Source organism: Trichogramma pretiosum, unplaced genomic scaffold (assembly GCF_000599845.2).
Source record: "Trichogramma pretiosum strain Unisexual culture from Peru unplaced genomic scaffold, Tpre_2.0 scaffold1, whole genome shotgun sequence".
NCBI classification, from domain to species: domain Eukaryota; kingdom Metazoa; phylum Arthropoda; class Insecta; order Hymenoptera; family Trichogrammatidae; genus Trichogramma; species Trichogramma pretiosum.
In genome coordinates, this window is record NW_019641703.1 from 6,071,907 (window position 1) to 6,091,925 (window position 20,019).

Consider the following 20,019-nt stretch of genomic DNA (forward strand, 5'->3'; position numbering starts at 1 on the left):
TACACGCACGGAAACGAGAAAGGGAGAGAAAAGAAGAGAGAGAGAGAGGTTGAACGACCTCATCAAAAAGTTAAGTTTATATACATAACTTTATGTCTATGCCTGCGCAGTGTGCGCGCTCCGCTCGCGCACACAGTCGTAAATCGTTAGAAGAATCGATATAAACTCGGGCTTTAACTGCGTTTATCCGAGGCACAAGCGCATGCCCGCGCGCGCGCGTTTGACTTTTAATTGCTGCGCGTGTCTATATAATACAATAATTTAGCCGCGATCGGCAGGCAAGCGCCGCGCGCGTAACGAGAACAAGCGCAAAAATCGCCCTAGAATGTCGATTATTTGGGTGAATTGGAACGATCACGGACGCATAATAAATCGTATATATAAGTCTATTTGCAATCAAACGCGCGTATAAACCGAAATGCTCCTCCCTGTATATGTAGTGCTATGCGTGCGAGCGTGTGTGGACGGATGCCCTAGACAATAAACACAGTAGTCCAACGATCCGGAAATGGTCTTTATCCTGCGCGCGCGCACACGATAAAAGGCCCGTTGATACACTTCTCTCGGCGAGTATATAGTAGTAAGCGCTCGATGTATATTATGAGACTGGGAAGACATGGGCAAGGTGCCGCATTAATTGTTATAATATATCCTCTCTCTCTCTCTCTCTTTTTATTTCGAACCGAGTGAGCTACATAAATTGTTAATTCAACTCGGTAAAATGTTTAGACAAAGCGTTGTATAGAGAGAGAGCAGTAACTTGATTGTGTTAAGCAGACCAAAGACATAAGGCGCATTCAAGAGCGAGGAGGAGTTCGTTGTATTATTGCGAATGCGGAAGAAGGATTTTTTTTTATCCATTATATCATACCGTTCGCAATTTATGACGCTTCCAAGCTCCGAGGGGTATTTGGGTCAAATAGTTTCGATTAATTTATTTTTCATAATACTTGTATTGTCTAATTGCACGTGGAAAAATTGACTTTTATTATCGTTAATGAGCTGAAGATCGCCGTAGGATCGCCGAGAATTCGCTTCGAAGGCTATTTTTTTTCCTACGGTACACAAAAAAAAGCAAACGTAAAATGGAGCAAGTCCGAGCGGTTATAGAAAATTTTAATGAATTCCAAAACGATGAGAGAAGAGGCTATATAGACGAGAAAGTAACCGAGTAAGATGTTTCAAGGCAATTTTTTTTGCTCGAAAGAAGTCGACGAACAATGGCATCGAATCTATACGCTTTTGAAAATCAATAAACACACGCACAACACGCGAGACGCGTGCCGAGTTGTTGTTGTTGTTGTTGTTGGCATTGCCGTCAATTAAACGTAAATTGCACGAGGCAGAAAACTCAAACCAATAATCAGCTTGGTCATATCGAAACGTACATTAGCATCGATCATCCGTGCTGTATCTATAAAACGGCTAACAACGCAACGCGACAAACTCCCATAGTCCCGCGCGAGTCTTTTATATAGAATTCATTACTCGGCGCGCACACACATCACCTTTAATTACCAGCGCCGATAACGGCCGCGAACACCAACAACCAACCACCGCCGCTTGTGATGAATGAAGAGAATTATTAAAAAAAAAAAAAGCCAACTACATATGCCACGAGACATCGAACGTGTGTATATGTGCGCGCGACTTCAATAGAAAAGATTTCACTGCCGGAGTTTAACGCCAGGATACGCATTGGACACGTGAAAGGTCTGATTATTTTCACCGCACCTATGCCGTTGCTGCAGTTGGAAATCGAGGACGCAAATTGAAGAGTTGCGAGCTCGGTTATACACATAGGCGCCGCCGCCGCCACCACGTGTGACCCTTAACTATATGTGTACGTGTGTGCGATCCGTTTGTCGTTAAAAGTGCGGTTACTTGCGATATATAATTGATTCGGTAAGAGAGATTTGCGCGTAAATCAAAATTTAAATCGAATGCGCAGCGGGTTTTATTATTATAATTTACAACCGAATGAATTGAAGATCGCTGCATAAATCGTACGCGGAAATAAAAAAAAGTAGGATATCATCCCGAGGCATGTGGCATTTTAAGAATGATATCGATGTTAATGTAATAGAGATGACGATGGGTTTAGAAAACGACACCGGCAACTTAACCGGTGCTTGCATTCGCATACGAGATAAGTAAAGGTTTGGCACGTTGTACGAAAAGTCACAACGCGTACACTTTAAATTTCTAACGCACACGTGCTCGATAAGTGTACGTACACATATATAATAATAGCATATCGATGGACTTGAAGGGTCGCAAAGCTGCCTCTGCGTTCGATTTCACTCGATACATATAAACCACGCAACGCAGCCCATGAGAAAATCGACTTCGAGCTTCGAATAGCGCATAACGAGCGCGTGCCTGCCTGCGAACGAGTCTTTGCATTGTATCAATTAAAACTTCATGTATGAAAGTTTCGCTTTTGACCGAGCGAAAAATAGACCGCGAGCTGCACACGAGCAAACAATAATCAAGCTTTTATCTCTCAGCAGATGGACAAGCTCAATTATATACGCGTATATTGATTCGAAAATTCCGTTTTATTTAATAAATATATTTCATAATTATTCACTTTCTCCGCGCGTATACGCACGCGAGTGTGCGTTGTTACATTTTATATTTCAGTTTACAGTCAAACGCTTTGCGATACGGGGCCTGCGCGTCGTAAAAAAAATGAAGCTCGCGCGCGAGACGAGCGGCCGATTCGAGAAATAAATTGGAGCGTCGCAGGCACAGCAATCTCACTCACCAACTTCTTTTTCGAGTGAAAATTTCGCCTATATGGAAAGTTACGCGTACCATTAGATCCGCGAGCTCGAGTCTTTTTGATAAATATTTATCCAGTGTACGCGGAGATGGTGTGGAAGAAAACGAACATATACGCATTTGGACGCAGAAAGTCTGCGCACAGGCGCGCGTATAATGCGCCTATCCTGCAATACCAGTATTTTCATCTCTCTTCTATCTATCTCTCTCTCTCTCCGTCGGAGCGGGGAAAACGAGTTTCGACAAATTTTTCAATTATCTATCGAGAGTAATCGAATTATAAAAAGGATTTGTGTGACCTGTTTATAATTGCATTACGCACTTTCGATTTTATTTTATTTCACCTGCTGCCGCTACATACATATATACGAGAAAGTCCCCGCGTATGAAAACTCGATCTCTCACGCAATGACAATTAGTCCTTGCTGTGCTTTATAAACGCCAACACACACACACAAAAAAGAAGGAGTCGGGGAAGAAAATTAACTAAAAATACGTAAACTAATATTTCAATCCATCTCTGCCCCGACACGTCATTCCGTATTCCACTTGTTTTTTCGCGCTTTGGAGCACTGCAGCGGCGAACAAGATCGAGTGAAAGTATGATGTAAGATGCAAGCGCATAGAAGAAATAGCACCGCCGCCGCCGCCGCGCTTATTTTTTGCCGCCTCTTTAAACGTACGTACGTATAAACAAGATTTTTTTTCGCAAGACGATGATTTAAACGGCTGCGCGCGGAGCGTGTGAATCCTTTCTTTCTCTAATATTTTATTAAGGTCAGATGTGGGTTATGGCATTTATCATTCGTCGAGAGAGATGTGTTGTTGTGTATATCAGCGGCATACAACACATACCATACTGTTATATGGATCGTGTACCGAGACTCTTTATACGATCTATTGTCTAGACGATTCAGACGTTTAATGAAACGTATAAAACGATCGCGTCGCGTTAAAGGATTTCACGCAGTTATTTGTGTAACAGTCGAATTAAGTTCTTCTCTCTCTCTCTCTCTTTCAGCGAGAGAGAGAACGAGCGTAACGCATCGAGTCGATTTTTTGCTGCCCGTCGTCTCCTCTCGATAGTGAAATCGGATCCGAAAAACGAAACGAAAACAAAAAAAAACGAAGACTCCGCGCGGCTAAAACGAATTTTAAACTGCAGTAAGACAAAGGCCGATCGCGCGCCGATTGCTTTCTCACACTTTGTTGGGTTGGCTCGATACGCCAGTCTGAATAATTCATGCACGGTAAAGCTCTCTTCCAGGCAGAAATTGACGGACGAAGATAGGACTCTCGCGGCCGGCCGACGTTGATTAGTGCACTTGTAACGCGTGCTCGTTATCTTTGGGAGATAACGCAGTAAAGATAAAACGGCGGGAGAAGAGAGACGCATGTGTATGTTCTCGGAAAATTCATTCGCAAGTGGGTGTCAATAAAACGAGCTCTTCTTTCAAAAGATTCGCGTCAAAAAACAAAAAGGCCGATACGGGGTCAACTCTGCGATCGTAAAAAAAAAAACTGCCTGGGCATTGTATTAATCAACGACGAGCGCGAGTGAATATCAAAAAATGGCCGATGCTCTTGTACCGCTCGCCAACACAATGGGTTATCTCGCGCACTTTTAACAGTCTTGAAATTTGCGCGCACGGAGAGATTTGTTAAAGGAAAAAATTTCGTGAAAACGGTCCGGACGGCCGAAATCCAGGTTTACGGTCCCCCCCGCCCGTCGTCTTCTCTTTCTTCTTTGCATCAACTCGTTGTTGTGGCTGCTGCTGCTTTCTCAGGGTCTCTCCGTGAAGATTGATGAAAAGAAAAAAGAAGAAAAAAAAGAAGAAGAACGCACGCGGCGTAGTATACGTCAGAAGGATGAAAAAATGGTCCATGCGGCTACGAGAGACCAACTATACACAATAACAATAACACAACGACAAACAAAGGGCCCAAACGCTTTCTCCGTTGTATTTATAATGTATAACCTTTTTTTTACGACGCTCCACCGTTACAAATTACCCTTTACGATGATACACCACGCGGGCGCTGCTGCCGCTGCGCTCGTTCGTTCGTTCGCGCGCTCGCTCGCTCGACATCCTGCAACTTCCGCGTTAAAAAACGCAACTCTTTTCTCCTATCTCCGTCTCTCGTTTTTTCTGCACATTTTTTTTTTGTACCGAACGGTCAAAGCAAGTTGCGGAAGAGGAGCGAATCCCATCACACAATCCTCTCGGTGTACATTTCGTAGTCTAATAGTGGTGTTACTTCGAGGTAAGTACGAAAGTGTAGTTTTTATCGTTCGAATGTCTGGTTTTCAGTTTTTTTTCAAACTACTAATTTGTTTGCTTCTCAAGTATGAAAAAAAAAATAATAATAATTACTCGATCGGGCGCGCTAAGGTCCTGTCGTGTAGTATATGTACGCGAGTCAAATGACAATCGCGAATATAGACGCAATGTAAAAATTAAAAAATTACGTACGCGCCACGTCGAATTTTATTTTTGGCACGCGCAACAACGCAGCAACAAAAGAGCCGTTATTTATTTTCGGCACCTTTGAGAAAGTTTTCTCTCCGCGCATTTCCTCTGCGCGTGCACTGTGGCGCATGTGCATTGTATGTACACGACGAGCGCAGCACCGGCAACAGTAAAATCTACTCTATCCGTGCGTGTGCGTGTGTATATCATATATGCGTATGTGCGTGTACGTCGAGGCTAAACCAGCATTGAATTCATAATATTGCTCTATGTTTGTATAAGATGTTATAGGCTCGAGATATATAGTCGGACTCGGAGAGTGCAGCAACGAGGTACCAGGCAACGCATACATACACACACGAGGGAGAGAAACGTGTTTTGCTACCCACATGAGAGAGCTTGGCTCGACGCACGTCAGTCAGTCCCTCTCTCTCTCTCACTCTCTCTATTGCTGGCTGTTTAAAAATTGATTTTTATTTACTTTTCGAAAAAAATAACTGGCGCGCGTGTTTAACATTGATTTTTCCGTTCGATGCGTTGAACGTTAAGCCCGTGATCGAAGTAAATTCGATTGAAAATCAAATCGGATGGATTGAGAGATACTCGGAGATCGTCCGACATTCTAGCCCGATTGATCGACGGCCGTTGAGATAAGAAACGAGATCGACTTTGGGAAAACTTTTTTTCATCGACGTTCCCTGCTAGAAATTTATGTTGTTTATGCCTAGCAAGAGACCATACAAGACAAACACCAGTTCACGGTGGTATCGAAACCGAAGGTCTCTACCTTATACAATCATTTTGACTTTGCGACTTGCAGATTCATACAAATAAAGGGACTTGTCATCTAGCGGTGGAGACTGAAACTAATATCATCGTGCATAAAGCGGTCAAAAACTGATCTTAATTTTTGGAAACATTTGAATTGTCATTTTATTTAAAGCACGCTTAATATTTATTACATAGTTGCAATAAAAAAATCGACTCAAACTAACTAATTAATGGTTATGCATTTCAAAACATTTAAAATTCAAATGCGCGTTTTATGCTCATTAGGTCATTATTAATGTCGATCATTTCTACCGCAGTGAAAAGTTAAAAAGAATAAAAAAAATAGAGTTAAAAAATATATGTAATATCTACAAGCGGAAGAACAAAACGAGCAGGAGAACAAAAAATATCGTCGATGGGATCTTGCGCGTTGCGCATCCCGAGACACATCGGTCGTGCGTCATAACCGATCGTGTATATTATACTTTGCAGACACGCAGAAAGAGAGAGAGACGATTTACGCAGGTTAAACAAACTCCGCTCCCAGACGATGTTACGGAGCTTCGTGTCAAGGTTTTTGTTGTCTACATACAGATCGAACGAGGGGTGGAGTTCGACTACATCGAGTCGCGCTAAACCAGTCGTCGATGTGTGTTTTTGATCGTTTTTATATTATATAAAGATTCGTAAACATCTCGTGTATACAACTCTGCACAACGATCGATTGAAATACACTTTGGGTAATTAACCAGAATTGAAAAAAGTCGGACGGAGGTGTTAAATTAATCATGACGCGTATACATATGAATAATCGTCCTCTCGTAATGCAGCGATCCTTTAAAATAAATACTAGCTATTAGTTACTTTTCTCTCGCTCGCTCGTGCAGCAGCAGCAGCAGCGATTGTCATAAAAATAAAATAAATGTCGCTGTCCCTCTCTCACTTGCATGCGCACTAAGTGAGTTCTACTCGTAACTTTCAAGTTATTCAGGTGAGATTTATGCATTTGTTCTCGGTACGATAACAAATCATACAGGCTAATGCGCGTTAAAATATAATATATACATTGAATTTCGAGCTTTAACCGCGGCTGCAAAAAATTTCCGTTCTATGATCGATATTACGCGCACAACAGGGCGACGGAATAACGCCGACATTTTTCCATTTTTTCAAGCACGTTCGAGCTTTTTTTAGGCATTCTGCAAAGAGCTCGTGTACAATATTAAGTGCCCTTTGACAAAAAGTCCCTCTTTTTTGCCTTTTTTTTACAGAGGTAACAACCCCTCTCGGAAACCAAAGTGTACACATCGACGTTAATTGAATTCGATGCGAACCCAGTGCGCGTCTGGACTGAATCACTTGCGACTTTACCACTACAGCCGTCAGTCAATCAGGATTTTACCCCGTGCGCGCGCCATTTGCATCTGAAAGCAGCGAAGAGCAGCAGCACTCGGCTCTCTCTTGATTGAAAACAAACGTGTGTATACAATAATGCGCAAGCTCAACAGCGACGGCGGAGACTTGACTCATAAAAAATTCAAGTGGCGTCAATTTCGCGGGGCTTACTCCTCTTTTTGTGTCGCAGCGAAATTAAATTAATTATCAAACTCGATTCCCGTCGATTTTATCCTAAATCAACGCAGAGAGTTGCTCAATGAGCATAGATAGATGTCGTAGATTTTTATCGACGAGGCATTTTATCTTGAGCCTTAAAATCCATGTGAATCATCGCGTTGAAAAGTCGACTCATTAATTGGCCCAATACACACGATAGTGCATCGAACGATATTAACTAGTCAGGGCAGGGGAATGATCGCAACTGTCACAGAGCTCACATATACACTAGAGACTTCAACAATATAAGAGCGAAGAGAGATGCAATTGCCTATTACGCACTCGTGCGTGTATGTATGTATATAGAAATAGGAAGTCACAAGTGCGATTGCGTTTTTATGCGTTCGACTGTGATTGTTGTTGTTGCTGCTGCCTCTGCTCGTTACAAACATATACATTTAATGCAGTGCGACGAGAGAGGCTTTGATGATTTATCGTTTTGCGCATACAACAAGAGAGAGAAAAAGATAGACATGACAAATATAGATCGTTACGACGCGCGGAGAGCCGTAATAGTTCTCAGGGCCCTTTATATTATTAATACGAGCATAAGCAGTAACGGCAGCTATGTAACGAGTGAATTGTTAATAATGACTCAAAGACACAAGGCAGGCAGCTCGCGCGACAAGTGCCGCGCGTTTGACACATTGTGTCAAATGGTCCGCGAGAGATTTGACGACGTGTCACGATGGTTGTTACGCATATATACACGTACAAGGAGAAATGATGAGATAATAAAATTTTCGCGAACGATAGGAGAGCAAGTGAAAGATTACACGAGGATGCCATAACTCGCGCACTTGTGGCTTGGGATTTATATTATATATATTATGCGAGACGCGCGTACTTTAATATATATTGTAGAAAGTATATACACACGCACGAAAGGTGTGAAGCAGCAGCAGCAGCAACGTCGGGTAAGACGACGTGTGTCACGGACGAGGGTAATTCGATACTTGATTGACGTTTATTCCAATGTTATTTGGTTGTGTGTATACACAAGAGCGCGGTAACGTCGATTTTTTCGAAAATAGTTGAAATCATCGGTGTATCGACCGGTGGCGAATATCGCGTGTACCGGAAATCGGAAAATACCCATAAATGAAGCCATTTCCACTTTATGAAGGGACGAAAATAGGCCTCGAGCGAGGAGTCAAGCCCCGCAAGTACTTACGTACATAGAGTTTACAAATACTCAAGTTCACGTTGCGTCGAGTTTAGACGTTTTTGTTTTTCAATATATAACGAATCGATTCAGTTTGCATATAATAATTTGTTGAAAAGTAAATGTTCAACCACGAGGCTTGCAAACGCGTATCTCAAAAAAAAAAAAGATCAAAGACTCTACAAAAGCGTATCTCAATCGCATCTGTCTTTTTACCTCTGTCCTCGGTAAGTCTAGGTATAAATACGGTAAAGGTCTACGTACTTTCAACGTCCGAAAATACACCCCCCATTAACTACTCGCGTATACTCTCTATGGCCATTTTCGGTCATAGAGTTTCCGCGTAAAATTGCACACGTGTATACAGGATGTGCAGCAGCGCACTACAGTCGGACAACAAAGGTGCGTATTTATGCGCTACCGTATGCGCAAGCCGCCGCCATTGACGAATAGCCGTGAGAAAACGTATCAGTGTCTCTTTTGTTGTCGTCGTCGTAATTATTCGCGATTGTTGTTGTTGCTGCTGTGTGTGTGCGACTTTCGATTGATTTCAAAGAGCGCGTCGAGAGCTCGCGATAGGATTAATTCACTCGGAAAGTGAATGATTACGGGCTCGTTGCGGCGTGGGATCGTTTCGCGTTTATTTATTTATTTTTTTTTCAAACGAGTTGATGCTGATAAAGAATCAAAACGGCTCTTCATTGCGCCTCAAAACATCACTTCATTTTTTATCTAAATTGCAGTCTAAGCATGTCGCTTCATTATCAACCGTAGACGTTATAATTAAAAAAAAATGAAGTGGAAGAGATGCGACGTTTGCCCTCGTAAAATCATCGCGAGATCTGAAAATAGTTACGTAAATGTAATCTCCTCGCTGCGTTGCAAGCACGAGGGCTGCTCGCTGCTTCTCGCGTTATTACAAAGGTATGCGAATATAAACATTATGTATATCTCGCGATCTGCCCGCAAAAATCAACACACACGTGCATACGCGTAACGAGCAGCGGATAATATTACGTTCGGGATGCAGGAAGGTTGCGTATAGTTACGTCGCGTCGAGAGAGAGACAGAGAGAAAATCTCAATGAAAATATATTGGATAAGACATATATATTGGATTATAGCAATCGATGTGTACGCGAAGACACGACCTTATCGGTATCAGCTCTGTCTTTCCCTTTGGCCCGCGTGCACGTCGGGTAGAAAATATCAGTTCAGGGTCGCGCGCTCGAATCGACATATTTTTTTTTGACCTGAGGCAGAGAACATTATTAATATTATATCGTCGATGTGCCGCGATCCAAAAATGCTGATCTCTTCGAGGGCAAAAAGTGTCGAAAAAACTTGCGAAATAATTCATCGGAAAAAAAGAAAAAGAAAAGGAAAAAAAGAGAGGAAAAAGTCTCTCTCGAGCACGCGAAAACTCGGAAGCGATAAATCAGGCAGGCCGGTCGTATCGGGCACTTTAAATAATGACTAATTGGTTAAAAACACGGTGCTCTGGGCGCGCATTGTGCGTATAAAAGACTCGTGTGATGTCTCTCCTCCTCGGCCGCATAGGCCCCCCCGACATTAATGGGTTAAAGCGAACACACCTACGCACTGTGTGTCTGTCTCTCGGTATAATACGCAACAATGTGCGGTGTTGCACCTAAACAATACCTGACCCGCTGCTGCTGCACACAACGGGCAATGGACTTACAAAAAAAAAAGGAAAATAAAAAACTTTCAGTAATTATTGCATTCCAAGAGTCGCTGAACAAAAGCGAAAATCCATTAACAATGCCGAGTGTATCGAAGAAGAGTTTACGGTAGTAAAAAAAGCACACCGAGTATCCAAAGTTCTCTTTATGTCGCAAAAAGACGAAAGCTCGCCTAGTGGTAGCAGCCGCCGACAGCACGCGAATCACAGTTCCTCTTCAATGATTCATATCGCGCCTGTGACCGTGTACATCATGCGGCAAAATTGACTCATCGCGCGCGCGTGCCTCGACATGTTAAAACTTTCGCGTGTTGTGTGCCATCGATTCGGCGCGCGTAAGAGCAGCAGCAGTATAGCAGTCACATATACTCGGCCTATTTCCGGACTCCGCAATCTCGTCCAGATCTCTTGGGAAAGAGAAGAGAAGCGTCTATTATAACGCGCGTGCACCTATAAATACGTGAATTAATCGCTTACAGGCCGAGAGTTTTTTTTTTTTTTTATCAATCGGCGGTCTGTAGAGTCCGACGTTCGTTGAATCGCATACACTGGTACTCGCTCGCACAATCACATGCATGTGTAACGCGTGTATAGATATATTATAGATATATACCACGTCGCGAGTACACGTGATACCGATCGTGCGGTATTTTATTTCCCTTTTATAACCTCGCTCGAGACAACAACAACAATAATAATAATGAAAAAAAAAAAAGGTACACGCACGCATTATATAGCAGAGCGTGTGCACGAACTGCAGCAGCGCATGCACATGAGAGCCTATGGCATATATAGGTATAGGTATGTCGTACTACAGACAGTCACTCTCTCACGCACACAGACGCACTGCAAACACACATACACATTCACTTGCACAAAAATATATAAAGACACGAGCGGTGCGATATGTGTGCTAAAGTTATAGGTTAGAAAAGGACGGCCGAGAGAGGTTCTCTGTATACATATAAATAACACGTCCTGCTGCAACTGACCTGATCTTGGTCTTCTTGTCTTCTTGCTGGGACCACTCGAGCATGTCTGCGACGCTTTTCTAGGTACTTTTTAATACAAATGAAATGAAGTAATCGACGACGGCGAAGACTCGACGATCGGCGAATTCGACGGGGTGGCTCTTAATTTTCTTTATTTAGGCTTTTAACCTGGAGGTGTGCGTGCGTGGAACTGGCGAACGATCTCACGACTAACGTGTGTGTGTAAATGTGGTGTTATTTTTATGATTTTTTTTTGTAAGTAAAACGACGACGACGACAACGACGACACCGCACTTTTTTTAAAATGTATATGTCGTACAGGTATGTGTATTACAAAAAAAAGTTAAACAACGACGAACTTCAGATGTCGCGACGGCGTGATACGAAGTGCTCCAAAACTGATATTATATATCGGTACACATGTACGATACGACTGCTGCTGCTACTACTGATGACAATCACGCGCTTGTGCGATATTAACACGATATTAATAAAGCCACGATCGTTACGTTATGACAATAATAATAATAACGACGATGTCGAACGCAGAACGAAGAAAAAAAAAAGTTACCAATCGACGCGGGAGGACACATTCACTAATATGTGCGCGCAATGTAATCTATAGCTTATATCCGCCGTTGGCAAATACCACGACGACGACGACGACGACGATGGCTACGAGGCGAGGAGGTGCGCCGGTGGCGGTGGCACACAGCTCGCGAAGCATACACATATATATAGAGAGAAGAATATATAGCTGCCATGCTATATTCCATATGTATACGTGCGTGTATATGATCTACCTATATGGCAAACAACACGGCATATATAGCGGCAGCGACGTATGGAGTTTCGCACGACCAGCTCTCGAGAGAGAGAGACCGGCCGGCACAGCTACATATGTATATGAAATACGTGTGTATATCGTATGCATGTGTATGGGTGCATAAGGCGACGATGCAGTGCAGTGGTGGTGGTGGTGGTGGCGGCGTCGGCGGCGTCAGCAGCAGTCGCGTTGTTGTATATAATTATTTGTAACAGTGTGCGCAATAATTCGCGAGCGTATATGAGTGTGCGACTTTTCCTGCCGGTGCCCGATACGTATTATAATATAAAACGCGTATTAAGAGATGCACACGAGTTTCGGAGCTGACTCGGCGCGATATCGTGTATATACGTTATAATGATGTTCGAGCGCATACGAGAAGGAACGAGAGGATATATTATAGAGATGCTGCCATAGCAATCGTGACGCAGATTCTAAGTCGCGCGAACCAAAAGAGGAATCACGGCGATGATATATGAAATGTATGATATTTATATTTCAATTCGTGGACGCATGTTTGTTTATGATTGTAGGTATAAATTGAATTTTCGTGTTCGGCGAGTTCTTTTTTTTTCATCGATAATGTACAAAAATTAGCGAGAACAAACGTTAATGCATGTGTACAGGTGATAATGGAATTCGAAGACGTTAGCTTTTCTTTTTTACTCTCCGATCGAGCCAATATTTGACATAACTCATTCTCTCGGAAATCTTATCTCGTCGCATACATTTATAATGTATACGAAAAACACTGAGCTTCGTTAATACCCATCTCGTTCATCATCGTTTCATCGCGAGGCGCAGATGGTACACAATGTATATAATACGTAATAATGGAAGACGCGGACTTGGAAAATGGGCGAAATTTACATGAGATAAGCATCCAATATATTTGGCTACGAGCGCGTGGCGCCGGGTCTATAAGACTCGGTTCTAATCCAGGCACGCGTCCTCGACGCACGCAGCACAAACACAGCCTGCAAAATCCAACGTCTAATCTGCTGCTGCTGGTTGTGAAAAAGAGGAGGAGAAGAAGAAAATCGAACCCCACAGGGTGATGGAGAGAGAGCGAGATCTGGAGCCACAGATATGAATCCACGCGCATGACACATGATAAAATAATCATACACGCTATTATATTGTCTATCCTATGTAAGAATGCCTCTGTGCTGCGCGCGGGATATCCCTTCGTCGCATAAAACCTGTCGGGGGCCTATAAAACACGCTGTACACACACACGCGTGTGTATCGTATGTATATCTGGAGCAGTGCAAACGTCATCGCATCCCGGAGGTACTATCCGAGCGCGCCGTTTTTCCGATCTCCGCGCGCGAATAAATAACAACAGTACTGCTTCTAGTTCTAGCTGCTCTCCTCCAGGATCTGTTGTTGCCTGTTGGCAGCTGTGTTTCGAGGAACAGCGGGATATCTAGATATACATGTATATACATAGAGACGTTATAAGCGCCGCGCCGCGCGGCATATACTAGACAGAGAAGAGGAATATCACCCCATTATTTTCGGACGCTAATTCCCTAGCGGCTTTTCCGACGATTGCAGCCGGTGCTGTGTTGCGCGCCGACGATGACTACTACTACAACTTCGACTACGACCAGTGCTATCATGCTACGGCAGCCGCACGACCATAGAGTCGAGCATTGTTGTTTAATGTTCCGCTTGCTTTTATTGCCCGGCGCAAGAGCCATTACACAAAAGGTGTACCTGTGACTGCTGCTGCCGCTGCTGTTGCTGCACCGTGTCGCGCATTCCGCAACGTTGCTAAAGCTCTTTTCTTCCTTTCTTCTCTTTTTCTTTTTTTAACCATTTTATTTCTCACATTCGCGCGCGAGAGAGAATATCGGTCGATAAGGAAAATTCGGGTCGTTCGTCGAGAAATAAAATGACGTATATATCGCCTTTCCGTATTTAGAGAAAAAAAAACGATCGATCGGACGTTCGTAACGAAGCGTCGATTTTCTCACGCAAACTACTGCTGCTGCTGCGCGAGCGCGCGAAAAGCAAACGTTTATATATTACGCGAGCGTATAATGTACACGAGCTTTTATCGCGGAATGCGAAAGAAGATAAATCGAAAAATTATTCATAAAAAGCCTATACCTATGATGATTACTGCTCCATTATCGCCTGTACCGTTATTACGAGCCACTACTTCTGTCTCTCTCTCTCTTTCTCCCCCCTTTCTATCTTCGCCGTGTATTATGTACGGCTCTCTCGCGTCTTTTTCACGCTCGAATCTGCGCGCAATCGACAGCTGACGAACTTCATTTTCTTTTCCTTTTTTTTTCACAGTATCGTCCTCGTCATTATATCCTTTCTCGCGCGAGCGCGAATTTACGGCTTTATGGCCATTGTGTATGTGTCGTCGTCGTCGTCGTCGTCGTCGTCGTTGTTGGTGCGAATTAAATGTGCTAATTTTCGAACGGCTATAACGGCTTCCGTGTGACTATTAATCGTTCGCGCGAGATGAGAAAGAGTCGCGCGCGCGGGACACTTGGTTGCACATGCAGCTTTTTATAATAAATTGCTCGCGGAGAGGGTTTTCGACGAGCGGCTGGCTCTCTTTCTTTTGTGAACTTTCAAAACTAGTTTGACCGGCAGCGAGCTCGAGAAGACATTTTTTTTACATTAGGAACTGAAAATTAATTAAATTGTTTCAAAAATAAATAAAGTAGCCTCGTTACGAGCGAGAACGCGAGTTGGCTGCAAGCAGATTTTTAATCGCAAGATTTTATTCATGATACGTACAAATTGATTCGAAATACTTTCACGTTAATTTTAATTTTGCATTTGCAACTCTTTTTTCTTTACAAAATTAATGAGATTTCGTATGAAGGACCAAAAAAACGTCGAGAAACGTCAAATAAATCAACGAAAGTTCGCACGTGCACGCGGCAGACCTCAGAGGCGGTAGCTCTATCTAGGAGACGTTCGCTCAACTCTCGCAAGGCTGGTAACGCTCGTGGATAATGTCGATTTCTTCTCTCGAAACGCGCACGTGCCGCTGTTGTATTCGTATTAATCACGTGGGCGCGCGATCCGGTTTTTTAAATTTAAATTTCGCATCGACAACTTGCTATCGTACTAAACGCAATATATGCATTTTAATGGAAATTTATCGTATAAGGCCATCGTAATCGACGAATAAAAGCTCTAGCAAATTACACAAACTACTGCGTGGAGTTTCGAGTGGATGCGTTTGTGTGCGTTACCACCCCCTTGGATAATATAAAAAATTTACGAGGGTAAACAATCGGACGAATCGATACGGAGCTCTTTGTTTTATTTTTTTTTTACCGTGCGCATTATTATTACTATCGGTAAGGATACATCCCTCGATGGTAACTGAACTGCCACACCCTCTCCGCGGCTATGACTGCACTCACACGCGCAGCACACACAGAGAGAAAAAAAACAAAAGAGAAAAACTCCGAGTGTACATGGATCGGTGGCGTGGTTAAAAACCTTTTCCCTCCCCCTCGCAGATATATACAGTCAGGAGCAACGCAATTACGATAATGACGAAACGAGCGCAGCGCGCACGGCAGCGAAACTCCTTTAATATCTCAGGACATGTATACCTGCTACTGGTATACGTACGTAAACGCGATCGTGCAGTTTTCCTCTGCATGATTTTGTCCATCGCGCGTATCGTAGCTTCAACGTATCGTACGATCGACATGTATGTTCACGTGCGACGAGGAGCGCAAGAAAGATAGAGAGAGAGAGAGAGACGCGTGAGTCACCTGTAACATACTCGTGTATAAATGAGGAATGAAGGAAGAAAAAAATTATGTACGTATATAATACTGACCACTGCGAATAGAGACGCCGAGTCTAACACACACATACATGTACGAGCGGCATATGTCGCGTAATTGTAGCCGCACACGCGACATTTGCTTCACCCTCCCGCGTGCATATATACGTTATATACGTAATGTACGTACACGAAGGCGGGATGTGTAATATATAACAAAGAGAGCAAAAAAATGCTAGGAGAGGATAGCATCGAAGGGAGAGAGGCTCTGAGGTAAGACTCCGACTGGCTCTACTACATACAATATATGTGTAAGTATTACTTCGTGCGAGACTTTTTTCTCTCTCTGTCTTCTCTTTCTAAGGCTGCAGAAACTGAGAGAGACTTTGCCAAGTAGATTACGATACATACGTCGGTGGTACTAGTGGTGGTGCGGTCGTCGTCGTCGTCGTCGTCGTCGTCGGAGTTTTATGACTTTTCTGTAATTTTCTATGTGTCATAAACGCATGACATGTATATCGGGAGGAAAATAAAATGAAAATAAATATAATAAATAGACAAAAGAAGAATCGTCGAGGTCTGCGAAAAATTAGCGTCGCGATATTTAAGATCCGTTCATTGGCCATTGTTTTGTCGTACGCATTGACAGTCTCATTTGAATTCCACCCATGCAGAAAAAAGGCAGAGACACTGTATGACTTATAGTCATTTCTACTGCAGCGACTCGATGTGTATTTAAAAATTCTCGCTGTAGCATACATTTCAAAGATAGGACTTTTTCGGTGTTGTTGTATAAAATCATTAAACGACGCCCGCGTCTATTGAGCGATGCTTTACAATGAATATAAAAAAAAAGGAAAAAAGATGAAACTCCTCCTTCGAGGAGGGGGAGCATCGAGAGCGATGTGCTTCTTACTACACACAACAGGCTTCGAGGTGGATTTTTACAACTTCGAGCTATTTCGACAGCGGTAGAAAAACGATTCTAAGACACACTTAGAATACGAATTGAATTCTGGCGAAGTTCGCTGAAGAAAGGAAAAACCCCGAAGTGTGCATTATGTTTATGCTCTTTTATTCATTTTACATGTAGAGAGAACTTCTTTTTAAACAAGAGAAATTATATACTTTATAATATAGTTAGGCTCGGGTATATAAAGTTATTAAAGAAAAATAAATAATACCGTTTCGAGTTTCTTTCTGCTTTATTCGAAAGAGAACTTTTATACGCGACACGCCTGCGTGCGATCGAAAAAAAAGTTCGCTTTCTTGCGCATACATACGTCAATAAGCGTCAAATAAGAACCACCTCTCGTACTTTCAACCCCTGCTCGTTACGTTAACATGCGATATTTGTTCAAGCGAAACGCATCGCCTTTCGCATACCGATCAATTTTCGACAAAGAAAAAAAGGAAAAGTGGAGAGCAAAAAAAAATTCGGTACACCGGAGACCATTATTATCACGCGCGATAGAAGGGTAAAAGCAGAGAGAGTCGCCGCCGCCCTCGACGCAGGAGTCGGTTTCCTTCCGGAATCAAAGTCACGATAGCACATCAAAGACTTGTGTAAGGTAGCAGTCGTCGCCGCCGTCTTCGTCGTCGTAGTTATTACTAGGGGTCAACGGCATCCCTCTCTTTTGACTATTTCACCGTGATGCACACAAATTACTCTCGCTAAACTGCAGACGTCTCTCGTGCTGCTATGCTCCTTTATATATTTAACGAAAAGCCGCCGCGCGTTTAACGCGTGTATATTGTGCACGTGCGCGCATCTTTTTAATGCGCCTCTCTCTCTCTCGGAGTAGAGTCGTGTATTTTAAGAACCCGTCGTCGTCGTCGCGATGTCCAGTTCGGGTAAAGTAATTCGCACCGTTACACACACACACGGAGAAGACGACGAGCTTTATTTTCGTATACAAAACGAGCTTGCGTCGCGAGTACGTTTTCTCTCTCAAAAGGGCTGCACTACCATTAGGCAGTTTACTTTTGGCAGCTGCGGAATTTTCTCAAGCACGAGGCACTTTTATTACTTTTCCCCTTTGAGCGTGTAATAAAACGACGCAGACGTTGGCGAATAAATATCGCGAGCTTGATAAGCATCGCCGTCGTGTCCTTTTATCGTCCTGCCGGATGGAATTTATGATTTTCTCCGGAAAATGCGAGCGAGCGCATGACGTTAACCTAGATATCTGCAACTTGGAACGTCCTCGACGACGCGAGACGACAACGAGTAAAGGGGGATGCTTTAATGGTAACATTGAATTAGTTTCTCGAGCCTCAACGCTCGATGACTACATTCGATTCGATGAATCACGCTCGACGAAAGAAAATAAAACACGCATTGTTTTTCTCGATAACGCAGTAGAGAAAAGTATTCTACTCATTTTTCGAACTTCCCTCTCTGTACGCGCACATTTGGCGTTTCTGCTGCGCGTGGCGCATTTAACTCCACACACGCACGCACACGAACGTACCATATAACACAGCACGGGCCGCAGGATCTATCCGGTTATATCCGGTTAGGAGCAGCCGCCGCGCGCATATTTTCTCCGCATAGTACCGAGAGCGCAACGCTGCTACTTCTTATATGTGTATATATTGTATTAAAATGTAGGTACGTATGTACCCATTGCCCAGGTAAAATCGTAGACGCACCGCATGTGAAATCTCTGTATGCTCTATGGACACGAGTATTTATGATCTCGAGGTCACTATATAGTACGGAGAGCGCGTTGATTACTTCGTTAAGATGGACAGTCGCGATGGTCGGTACAAAAAACACAAATATATAATCACGGCGAAGGTGTACGTACGATGCAATTTTTTTTTTTTTTTTCATTCTATAACAACAAGGGTGTGTTGCGAGTCGGAATGTCGTATACAGGGCGTGTATATGGCAATGGGGTGGACTGCACATTACACACACAGCAGGATGACGAGCTCACTTTTTGACCGTTTTTTTCTTCTTCTTCGACAATTCGAAATTTTCGCATTGTCGCGTGTCGCGTTGCGCTCGTATACCCCCGTAAAACGAAGCAATCGAACGTCATTATATTCGATGTCATTATATTTTATAGTTTTAGAAAATTATCGACAGCTCACGACAGAATGTTTATTCATCGAAAGATGCTTTGTATACAGCAGACGTGACGAGGGTCGAGGAGCAGATGCACGTTTATGTAATTAAATAAAAAAATACAAAAAAATAAAGACAAAAGAACACTGGACATTCAACGGTCGCATCTCGCGAAAACGTATACCCATCGTCTTGTCTTGCTCCGAAAATCGCAAGACGAAACACACACGCGAGTTGAGATAATCTATGTAAGAGAGAGATTGTTGTGGCATGTATTGCTCTTACTCACTTGCTCGAATTGCGTCCAGCAGCCAAACCCTCGAATGTACCGGTCGACGTCATGATGAGATGAACTTCTTGGCGGTTATGTTCTTGCGTTTAAACAAAAAATGTGTATACTTCCCGTAAAGGATGTATCGCGTACGCGTGCGGCGGAGGGCTGCGATTTATTTGTTTATATCGAATGGAGTCGTCGTCGTCGTCGAGAGACAGAGCTGTAAAAAAGAGCGCGTTTGGCACCTCGCGAGTCACAGAGCACTAAGACACAACTAAATAGTCGAAGCGACGAGCGAGAGATTACATATACATGTATATATGTACGTGCGCGCGTTTTGTTGTCTATACAGCGAGTCTATATGGGCGAGAGACAGAGCGAATGTTGAAAAACGCGACGAGACAGAGACGGAGAGAGAGAGAACGTCTGTTCTCGGTTGTACATGCGTATCGCGTGCTTATATGCGCGAGAGTGCGAGAAGGAGAGAACGAGAATCCTATATGTAAACTTGTGTATATTCAGCAGGCAGCGCAGCGCTGATCGGACGGCTCTCTTACTTTGTAT

At 43.3% G+C, this 20,019-nt stretch overlaps 1 protein-coding gene across 2 annotated transcripts in view; it reads right to left on the reverse strand.

The window, feature by feature from the left end:
- LOC106654051 (microtubule-associated protein Jupiter) overlaps positions 1–19,919 on the reverse strand; it is a 96,472-nt gene extending 76,553 nt beyond the window's left edge. The window contains exon 1 of one of the 2 annotated variants that reach the window (XM_023462911.1): positions 19,471–19,919. In XM_023462911.1, coding sequence (XP_023318679.1) covers positions 19,471–19,523 — 53 coding nt within the window. In that variant the 5' untranslated portion in view covers positions 19,524–19,919. Of the gene's footprint in view, positions 1–11,501; positions 11,749–19,470 lie in introns of those variants that run through there. The other variant, XM_023462912.1, reaches the window with a different exon arrangement.
- Positions 19,920–20,019: the final 100 nt, after the last annotated feature.